We start from the raw sequence: 10,879 nt of genomic DNA, 5'->3' as shown, positions 1-10,879 counted from the left end.
GTTCCGTATAACCCTGTCCAATAGCTTCTTAAATCTTCCTCGTCCTCAGTTTTCTTCCAAATACAGGTTCTGCCGTTCTGGTTCGTTTCAGATCCATTTCGCCTTTCCAAATCTACTCCAAAAGATCCTTCTAATATCTGGGAAGCTTTACCCGGGGGAGAGGGGTACTCCCTAGAGTGAAAGGCTAATTTGAATGTGCCGCTGGGTGGGGAGGGGGGTGGGGTAACAGTGTCACGACTGATTTTAATATCATGGGGTTGTATTTTTAATAGACGTACTAGAATGGGGTCGCGCATATTTATGTGATTATGGCGATAAGAAAAGTGTGGCAAGTTGGGATTTGAAAATGTGAATGATTTGTGGTTAAAAGTTGTCACTGTTTCACCAAAAGTGACTAAAATGATCAGAGGTCTATAATTGGCCACAGATTAGAAGATAATGAAGCAGGGGATCTAATTATAAGAGTTCAGCGGAATATACCCAGCAAAAGCTGACCCACCCCAAATACCTCTCCCCCCCCCCCCCCCTCCTCCTCCTTCCCCTAAGCCTTATCGCCCATCAAGGGAATGAAACATCAGAACTACCCGCAACCCCGTTCCCAGGGTCTCGGCCGCGGAGATGAGCCGAATGTACGTCAAATCCCTTTCTCCTAGCCGATCCAAGCGTTCGGTTAGTTGGGAAGCGGCGCAAGGAACGGCGAGCGAAAAAATGGGGGAGGGGACTAAGGCCCGCCCTCCTCCCCCCTTCCCCTTATTTTTTTCGCTCGCCGTTTTTCGCGCTCCCCGACTAACCGAACGCCTGGAACAGGCTACCTTTCTCCTTGAAAACATACCATAAATATGGGAAGGGAGAGGTAATTTTTTAAGTCTCTTTCACTGTGTGACGATAGGTTTTTGCCACTGACGGGACGGGAAACGGAACTGGATTTTCACGGCGGATAATAACACGACTTGGGGGAATTAAGCCTAGAGCACTCGCCCGCTGCGGAAATGGAAACTCGTCACGATTTCCTGTACACGGGAATCTGTGGCAAATGAAATTCGGACAAGCCCAAGACACACACAGAAAGCTGATTCTCAACGCTGTTTTAATCTTCTCTTGAATGTTACACCATCCAGAGGTAGACGTAAATCAAGATATCAAGGATAGGCGATGGTGCTGCCTCGTCCCCAGGCGTCCTCGTCCTTGGTCGTGCACGGTTCGCTTGGTGTTGTGGGACTGACGTGCACGGTTCGCTTGGCGTTCTGGGCCATCAAACCCCGCGCTCCCTGTTTTCCCGCCTTACCGCCTCAACGTCCGGCCAATCGGCGCCTGGGGACGAGGCAGGCGATGGTGAAGGTCCGATATGTAAAATAGACGATATGTAAATCGAAATGCAGTAACAATGTCGCTATTAAATTTATACTAACGGCTCCCTGACTATTGTATCAGCTAAATAAACAAGGAACGTTACATAAATGTCTAACACGAGTTCGATGACTAAAAATAAATCATAGCATGTACATTTCACTTGTTTTAATTGTCTCAGGGAAGGTTCTGGAAAGTTCGGTATAGAGATGTAAATTCAATTTCCTGCCACGTTAGCAATCTGTGCTAAATTTAGAATAGTACTGGTTGTGAGTAATTTTACTTTATGATCATACGACTACGAATAGTATTTTTACGGGATGATTACATCATTCGTAGTCATTACGGCTTACAGTAATTTTACTGAGTTAAAATTTCACGAACGACAGTAGTTTTACTGATTTACGTTTTACAAGAAACAGTGATTTTTTACTGAGTTCATAATTCAAAACAACGCGGATCTTTCCCTAACAACTCATACAGTAGACTGATAGACTCTTTTAATTGCGGTCTCCTGGAATGTCTGGAATTAAATAGGTAATTTCCATTAGGTATATGTGTATTGGCTATCTACGCATATTGGCTACACATATACACAGATATCAGTGATATGTAGGAATCTTTATTTGTAGGTAGTGGTGGCAGTTGATCCTTAATGTACCATACCAAGCCATACGGGATGAATTTTCTGCGAAGACATTATTCGCGGAAAAAAATTATAAACTAGTACGACATCAAATGATGAATGAAATGAAATTATGGCAACGACAACGACTTTGTAATTTATATATATCAGGCAGTAGACTGTCCATAGCCCTCTATTTTTTCGTGTGTTTTCGATCGATGAGCGCGCGGTGAGAACGGCGAGGGAACTGGACGCCAGCACAAAACGGAAGAAACAAGTTTGTTTTTTACGTTTCTTTAAAATCGAGAGGCTGTGGACAGTCTACTTGCGCCGTAGAGAATGTGTATACTGATACAAGGGTGTAAAGCGTTCATTTTTACAACTTTTCCGATAATGTATGCAAGTACATAGCTTAGTAAGGTGGAATGTTCAGTTTGTATGCTGGATAGTTGTACAGATTCTGGATTGCTTGGTCGATATTTCCTGTCTCATATGATGGAGTACCAAAGCGTCCTTGAAGCTTCACTGGCGTCGAAGTCCCATCGTACACGTTGTCGCTATACACGTGGTGTTGAGCGAGATTGCCATTGGTCAGCCAAATGCATCTGTACTGGGTAGGGTGACTAGAACCAACGATCTCAAATACGTTAGCAGAGTACTTGATATTCTCATCCTTTCCAACAAAGTGGGGCTCAAAGTAGCTTAAACTGCTGCTTCGATTGTCTGGGTTTGTTCGTTGTACGAGGTGATTCCCGTAAATGACTACATTTCTGAGACCCTCGTAAACACAGGGCTTTCTGTTTTTATTTCGATGCGAATACAACAGAATTCCTGTGTCGTCAACGTAATTACGAGCAAGCCAAAGGTGTTCTCCATTTCGCGCTTTGATGCCACCTGATGTATTCGCAGGCCAACCTCTGACGTAGTTGCTTCTCACCTCCATACCAACAAATCCTTTAAGGTACATGGCGTGGTCTCTGTCTCGGCCAGTATTGGGACTTCCGTTGAATATATTTTCCGATATTTGCATACTTTTGTCGCACTGGTCATATAGACAACTTTCAAAGTAGCCTTGGTCAGATGTTAGTTTGAAATGAGTCTTAAGGAACTCTAATTTCTGTTTTTGATCTCGCCAATGGGATACTGGCGAAACTTCGGAGGACAACCAGTCTATTTTACTTAACTCGAGGCCACATACGTTGTCCGTTACCGAAACGTTCTCAGTTTTGCTAAAGCTAGAAGCAACTCCATATGCACCCGAATCACGTAAAAAGACGTTTAGGAAAACACCACTTGTTCCAACCTCTCTCATTTCCAATTGTCGCTCCTTTCCGTTGCTGACTGATGGACGTCTCGATGAAAAGAATACACATCCCTCTATTGTAATATATCTTGTAGATGATGGCCCTTGCCTGCCACCATCAAATACTACACGAATTCCGTCAAAATACAGATACATCAGTGAGACATTCCTTACAGGTGAAGCATTGTGTATTTTTATGGCATATGCAGTCGACGCCTTGATATCAGCAATACCGTCAGCGCTCTGGGTTCCATGCAGTTCCACTGAGCCACTTATAGCAATATCACCACTGACCAGATACTCACCACGAGGGAAGAAAACCTTGTTGTTTGCGGAACCTTCTACGTGTTTAATGATGGCGTTTATGGCAGATGTGTCGTCCGTTCTTCCATTTCCAACTGCAGCAGTTAAGACACCACCAGGTTGCTTCACGTTAATCATTCCAGCAGGTACGTTATCTGACCCTGTCAGATAGTTTGGAGCTAGGAGCACAAGGAAATGAGAACGTGTTAACAAAGATCTTTTCAGTTTAAAAAACTGCCCGTTCAGTTGCCACGTGACTGGATCTTGTCAGCGATTGAAATTCAATACCTGCAATCGAGTTACTCCAACACAGCAGTGGATACGGAAACGGAGGGGGCTCGGGGGCAGAAGAAACAAAATGGCGGAGGGTCGTGGCGGAACAAGCGACTTGTCTCACGCGTCACCGGTGGATTTTTCCACCGGTGACGCCATCGAGTTTATGTCAATCATATTGCATTGCGCGCGAACTTACTGAGCGTGCTATGCCCGCCAACTTAGCGCGCGCTGCTCGCGAGACAAGCTTGTGTTTAGCTTTTTACCTCTTGAGCAGACTTGTTTTCTTCTCACATCGGCAGTTTAAACCAGTTTTGGAACAAACATTACAAATGTCTTCTTTTGTGCCTGTCCCTTTGCCATGAAGGGCCTTGAGTATGGTTTCCCACAAAAAAGAGGGAATAAAAGCGCAATTTTAACACACGCCACAGCGCGCGTCAGCTGCACACGGATCACGAAACTGAGTTTAACACGATAAAAGAAACCAACTCAATGCACACGAAATAATGCAATATTTTCGCGGCTAAAAACGTCCGCTAGAATCGATTTCCTGCAAGTGACACAAGTCGCTCGTACCGAGCCATTCCTCGGCAAGTGTCATTTGTTTTCCTTCGCGCGGGCGTTCACAGAAATGAATCTCTCGCGATCTCTCGCGCGCGATTTCAAAGGCGATTTTACTCAAGTGGTCTTTCCTGCTTGATTTCAAAGCGATTTTATTTAAGTAACTATAGATGCAAAGAAGAATACGAGCGACTTGGGGCAAGTCTATGGAACGGCAAGCATGCTCAGTGAAATTTGCAATAATGAATTCAATTGATCATATGGATCCACAAAGGGGAAACAAAAGTTGGGAGATGTAACACTTGAGACTTTTTATCGAGCAAAAAGGTTTTCTAATTATAATCACGTAGAAACCTTTATATTCAATTACCAAGCGTGCTTGTGAAAAGAACTATTTAAATTGGTAGGTAACAAGTAATTTGAAGATCATTGAACCTTTTTCCTGAATAAAATCGACAATTTTGCCGAATAGACACAGACACCGTCCTTTCCAGTCAGTTTGACGATGTTTGTATTGTTCTCTTACGTTTAGCGACCTTGTGAAAATTAATCCCTTTTGTAAGCTTACTTGATTGCTTTTTTATCACTTGCCGTGCTCCATCGTGATAAATAGGCGTCTTATTTCCCAAGTTGTATTTCCTGGAATGCTTACTGGCAGCGCTTCTACCCATCCTACGGTGAAAAATAAAAGAACAATGCGTCAGGATCATACGGGTTTTTGTTTATGTTTTATATCGTTTCTTCTCCAAACACTTACCTAAGAGCCAGGATGATGCTCGCAAACAGAACTACGCCTCTGATCATGTTAAAATGCTCATAAAGAAACACTTTTTCTTGAAGAAATCAACGAGTCCTGTGAAGAAGAGTCACCTTATGAAAAGAGTTTCGGAACGAAACTTTATGATACCAGCCACTGAAATATAGATGATGTAAATAACTGGATTAGGTCAGTTTGTTAGGTCAATCGTGAGTTGGGATGATCTCATTCAATCAATTTTTGTTCACACTTTTCTTTATATGGATGTCAAAGCAGTTCCAAGAAGTTGTTTACTGCCGCAGTACCTTAAAAGAAGTCAATTAAAACAAAAGTGAATTTTATTTTCAAAAGGGGCTGAAGGGGGATAAATTGTTCGGATGCGGATTTAACCGGTGATGTCATAACAGCTGTCACAATTTTGGCTCCCATGAGATTTTACCCGTAAATTTAGAACGGTCTACTTCTCCTTTCGACATTTATCATTTTAAATGACATTTACGAAGTTTTAGTACCTTAAAAAAAGTCAGTTAAAAAGTAAGTGACTTCGACGGGTTTAATACGAAACAACATAATGACTAGCTCTCAGTTGGCTTGTTAGCTCAGTTGGTAGAGCGCTGCACCTGTATCGCAGAGGTCATGGGTTCAAATCCCGTACGGGCCCGAATTTTTTTCAGGCCTTATTTCCGCCTACAAAAAAAGTAGGGTTCATAACTGAGAGGAACGCCTTCGTTCCTTTTTATTAAAAAGGAGTACACATGTATGACTTTCATATATTCAAATTCATTGATTTAAGTGAATCTTACTTTCAAAAAGGGGATAGTTCTTTCGGTAGCGGATTTAACGGCGACGATGATGTAATTACGACTCTTATGAGATGTTACCCGTAGTAGAACGCTCTACTTCTTCTTTAGACATTTATTATTTTAAATGAGATTATAAGAGGTTATACAGGTGAATGTTTGATTTTATCAACTGAGTTCATAATGTAAATTGGCAAGCGTTAGCCCTTCGACACAGCGAAAATTTTGCTCTGACGAAATCCTCTGGCTCTGTGAAGCCAGAGGAGTCAACCACGACCACGCAGGAGAAATTGGAACTCTAAAAAATCTACATCTATCCGACGAAAAGCAACGGACAACTTACTGAACTTATTTTGGCCAGCATCGGCGATCGTAGAAGAAGTACTCTTACAGTAAGTAAGGGTTAATATTGCTTTGCTTACTTTGCCGAAACCCATGCGAAAAGACCGCAAGATCCGGTTGACCTTGACTTTACTATCGACGAATCCAGCATCTCTGAGGACCTCCTTCGAGCAGATGTCGAAACCGTGACAGGCGACACCTAATCTTCGCGACGGTAGACTGTTCACAGCCCTCTATTTTTTCAATCGAATGAGCGCGTGGAAAGAACGGCGAGAGAACTGGACGCCAGCGCAAAAAGGGAGGCGACGGTGAACAACAACGAAGGCCTAGCGGTAGCTATAGTTCTCTGACAAAACACTCAAATTGTGTCGCCCGCCTGTCACCCAGCTTTTTACTATTAACGCGTTCGTCCGTTAAGGTAACCACGCAAAGCAAGTTCCCCTCCTATTAGATTCAGATTCGTCTTGTCTCTGAGCGCAAGCTGCAGCAGATACACTTATTTTCGTTTTCCAGGTAAATGTACCATGAGTGATGTAACTGAAGTCAAACAGCTGACATCCGCCATAGATGACATGCGCTCACTGGCTGAAAACAAGCCGCGAACAAGTATTCTCTCAATCTGGGAAAGGATTTTCTTGTTTATTCAGGGGTTTTTCATCCGGGCGCTTCATTTGCTACCACAGAGTTCAGGATGAAGGAAATTCTTTAAGCGATCCGAGGAAGAGTCTTTTGATTTCCTGGAAGTTGGTTGTAGGGCTTTCCACAAGTTGCTCGGCAACTTTTTGGCAACTTTTCATGTTTCGAGCAACTTTTTTCCCCTTGAGCAACTTTTTTCCTCTCGAGCAACTTGTTGCATTTTGAGCAATTTCCAGACCGAAGATCTCCGAAGATTATCCGAGTGTTGTTCAAAGGCAATACGAACGTTTGCGAAGATTTACGAAGTTCGCCGAAAATTTTCGAGAATTTTCTGAAGACGTTTCAACTTCGGCTCATTCTGCATTAAAACATTACAAAACTCGTTATCCAACATGACGTCATCGATATCTTCACGATTTTTCTCAGTTTAAGAAATCCTTGTTATTTAACAAATTTTCCCCTTAATATATGTTATTTGGATACTTCTTTTGTTCTAAAATTGCATAAAACTGCTTAGAAATCTTACCCTCAAAGGGAAATTAGTATATATTTAGAGAAATTCTCTTGATTAGAAGCAGCGCTTTGGATTTTTTAGAGCAACTTTCGAGCAACTTTTATTATCAGAAGCAATTTTTTTGGATTTTTGGAGCAACTTTTGGGCAACTTTTTGAGAAATAACGGGCAACTTTTTGGGAAATCTCGGGCAACTTGTGGAAAGCCCTAGTTGGTTGTGGAGCGCCGAGCGTGTCCGCTATAACGAGAGTTGACTGTAGTAACATTTGAACATGACTTTTATGCTCTTCTTTAATTTTGTGAAGCAGCATTTTTTTCTAGCTATTTTTTTTTAAATTTTCTTTTTTGTCTTCTATAGATTTAAATGTTTGGATAAATGTTGATGCATCATGCTGTGTTACAGTTATCTTAAAAATGTTTGTAGCAAAAAAGAAATAAATTGAGATTCACGGAGTGTTCGTATGAAACATTCTGGTTTAAAGTATTGTTAACCGTACTATACTGGGATTTCTTCAATTAACACAAAATAAAATAAATACTTTTAGGACCTTTTAGGCAAGAAAGATCAGTGGCTACGGGGTTGGTGAGGAGGGGGGCTGTACTTTTTTTCACACTACTTCGTGGTCTAGTCACACCTTGCGTGACCCAGGAGCCCATTAGTCTTAAACGACGCTGTACGCGATTAGCACATCATCATCATCATCATCATCATCATCCTTTACCTTTATTTGCACACGATAGGGTTTTTAAAAAGCATAATGCTTGTGGGGTCGTGTATTAAACTAAATACTAATAAACTAATATATTTCTAAATTACTACTAAATACTTATATACTAAATTGGATCGTAACTACTATAATAAATAATTAATTACATAACAATTAATAACATTTAAAGTCATTGTAATGCCTAGGGAGCGACTGAACCGACTGAGCATGAAATTAAGCTCCTTAATATAACTGTCATTTTTCACTTTTCGATAGAAAACCGAAAATTGGGATCCTGTATTATACGCCCCCCCCACGAAACAGCATTCCATAGGATGCCCCCCTCCCCCCCCCCCCCCCCATGTCCAATGGAGTTTTTTACAAAGTATGAATTAAATCTAGGGACCACGATGTTATTGTTTCTTCTGAGGCTGTAAGAAATCCTGGCTTTTTTTCGCTAAGTGTGACAATGCAGCTGGTGCTTCACCGTTTACCACCCTGTAAAATAGTTTAATTATCCGGAGTTTGTATAAGTAGTTTAGTGTGCTCCATTTCGTGTACTGGTAGACTTCATTCACTACACACTTCAAATCAAAGATCTCTTCGAGATATCGACTTTTTTTGCATGAAGTTAGTATGAGTAGAAGGTTTATCCTGGGCATTGTTGTTCGAACATATCATGGAAGAATTCAAACGTCTTTCAGTTCAAGCATTTTTTTTTATTTTCGCGGAGGAAATGCTGTATTTGTCAGTCGCGACGGCTGGGCGCTTTGCGAGTCATATACTTTGGCTTGGTTAAAAATGGTAAACTTTGACGCTTGCCTTTAATCGAAATAGTTGTTTCCTTTCGAGTTAGAAAGATTTCTACTCGGCTTAATGCTGGGTTCCCGATAAAGGTTAGGCACGACAGAGTTACCTTTTGTCTCGTAACGCAAACTTAACCCCACATTGAGAAGTAAATTTTCGTTTGGATATTACCAAAAGCCGCTTCTCCTCGTGTTATTCTTTACCTTACGGCTACACATGCCATTTCTAACGACTACATTTCCAGTAAAACATTTGCTGTTTTTTTTTCTAATGGCGATGCATTAACTTCTGAACAGAAGCAAAAACTTTTAGTGTTTACTGCTTCCACCGGAAGTAATTTCACAACAGGCTACAAAAACACTTGTAAATATCACTTCACACCTGCATTGAATCATGATGTTGCAATTCTAAATTGTGCAACTCAGCAGAAATAATCAATTGTCACGAAATGAGTTCCCTTTGGTTAACTATTAGCAACGTTTTAGTGTGTGAAAGACTTGTACCAGTACAAATTGCGTTCTTAATCGTTTTAAACTTCGCTCACGTTTTTAATTGTTATATAACGTTTGTAAATCTGACAAGTCACGTTTTTACTACAAGAACGGAAGTGTTGAAGCACAACTATAGAGTGACACTTTACAAGTCACGCGCTTTGATCACCCACAGCGGAAACTATTCCCTTGAGAAATTAAAGCAGTCCCTTGAGAGTTAACAAAAATGTGGTTCCTTCCGGTTCCAGATAGGCTTGTACCGAAAGTGCTCGTAAAAAAAGCATTAAATGCTAAAAGAAGTGCTCGTTTTTTGCCAAAAAAGTGCTAAAATAATGCTAATTTTTTTAAAAAGTGCTCGTGGGTTACATAGTAATGCTCACTTTTTTCCGATTTTTTTAAACATAGAATATTACATTTTTCAGATTTTCAGTTAGATTTTTCAACAATAAAATATAACGATCAATGTTTGATGTCAGAGTACGCTTTCGAGCTATCTCTGCCTTGGCTGGCTGACTTCCATTGTTCCTTGATGACAACGTGGATGACGTCATCTTGGAAGGAGTGTGATGGACTGGGTTTCTAGAAGGCAATCACTGACGTATCAAACCGATCAAACCTATTCCCCAGGCCTCCTCGGCTCCTTTGACTAAAATGAGGGCATAATGCATCTTTTGACGCCATAAATGAAGTCAGATTGTGCTTTTTAACACAAAATTATACAAATAATCAGTCGAAAATCCAAAATAATGCTAGCAGTGCTTTTTTGGATAAAATGTAAAAAAAAATGCTCGCGAAGCCAAATAATGCCAAAAAAAGTGCTAGCACTTTCGGTACAAGCCTAGTTCCAGATTACCCAACTTAACCGCTATTCTCCTTCATTTTGCTTGTAAACAAGCAAAAAAGTCGAAAAAAAGAGCCGTTGTGTTTGTGTTTTTAAAAGATGATGCATTTCTTGTTGTAGCCAAAGAACAGGCCAGGAAGTGACAGTCACCGGAAGTTGGAATGTTGGGATGTGAATACGGGAACTCTCTTTTATTACTACCGCGTGAAATCTGGCACCCAGACTCGCAAGGAACAAAGATGGCGGCATTTTCGTAAAAACGTGAAGAAAAACAAAACGTAAAACATTGGCTTTGGATATGTCGAATGCATTTTTGACGACCTGTTGTTCTGTGGTGAGTGTTAAACGTCTGACTCGTTTATTTGCAGTGCTATTTGGGCCAGAAATGCTGGCATTGGGCGTTCTGGTTTTGGTAGCTTTAGCTGTTGGTTTACTTATGCACCAGTCATTTGAAACCCCCGACCCCCCCCCCCCCCTCGGGCATGAGCGGGGCAAAAGCGGGGCTTTCACTTCAGATTCACTCCATTTTGGTCCCCCCGTTAAGCGGGGGATGCGCCAGAAATCACTGTCTTC

The 10,879-nt window shown here is 41.4% G+C and overlaps 1 protein-coding gene and 1 non-coding gene across 4 annotated transcripts; one reads left to right on the top strand and one right to left on the bottom strand.

Moving 5' to 3' along the window:
• Positions 1–1,069: 1,069 nt before the first annotated feature.
• LOC144638181 (uncharacterized) lies at positions 1,070–5,276 on the bottom strand. 3 transcript variants are annotated; one of them, XR_013567892.1, is made up of 4 exons: positions 5,170–5,276; positions 4,981–5,084; positions 2,282–3,757; positions 1,070–1,728 (listed from the first exon to the last, which is right to left on the bottom strand). XR_013567892.1 is itself a non-coding variant. In XM_078497377.1 (3 exons), exons 1-3 carry the CDS (start codon positions 5,214–5,216, stop codon positions 2,385–2,387), a joined length of 1,524 nt encoding a protein of 507 aa, XP_078353503.1. In that variant the 5' UTR covers positions 5,217–5,276; the 3' UTR covers positions 2,063–2,384. The 3 variants fall into 3 exon arrangements, 2 of the variants coding, with proteins under 2 accessions (XP_078353503.1, XP_078353504.1); XM_078497377.1 differs by lacking the exon at positions 1,070–1,728 and having other exon boundaries at positions 2,063–3,757; XM_078497378.1 differs by lacking the exons at positions 1,070–1,728; positions 4,981–5,084; positions 5,170–5,276 and adding an exon at positions 4,118–4,135 and having other exon boundaries at positions 2,063–3,757.
• Positions 5,277–5,757: 481 nt separating this feature from the next.
• Positions 5,758–5,830, top strand: Trnat-ugu (transfer RNA threonine (anticodon UGU)). Its single transcript has one exon. It is a non-coding gene; the product is annotated as a tRNA-Thr (tRNA).
• The last annotated feature ends 5,049 nt before the right edge of the window (positions 5,831–10,879 follow it).

Source organism: Oculina patagonica, chromosome 14 (assembly GCF_052425735.1).
Source record: "Oculina patagonica isolate OP01 chromosome 14, crgOcupat, whole genome shotgun sequence".
NCBI classification, from domain to species: domain Eukaryota; kingdom Metazoa; phylum Cnidaria; class Anthozoa; order Scleractinia; family Oculinidae; genus Oculina; species Oculina patagonica.
This window is presented reverse-complemented; position numbering and strand designations above follow the sequence as displayed.

What these genes read in the sequence shown, in the direction of transcription:
- LOC144638181 (XM_078497377.1), bottom strand. Translation starts at nt 5,216, where the DNA reads ATGATCAGAGGCGTAGTTCTGTTTGCGAGCATCATCCTGGCTCTTAG. An exon ending in AGCATCATCCTGGCTCTTAG is followed by an intron (nt 5,085 to 5,169) that starts GTAAGTGTTTGG and finishes TTTTCACCGTAG; the next exon opens with GATGGGTAGAAGCGCTGCCA. An exon ending in AGTGATAAAAAAGCAATCAA is followed by an intron (nt 3,758 to 4,980) that starts GTAAGCTTACAA and finishes TTGTGCTCCTAG; the next exon opens with CTCCAAACTATCTGACAGGG.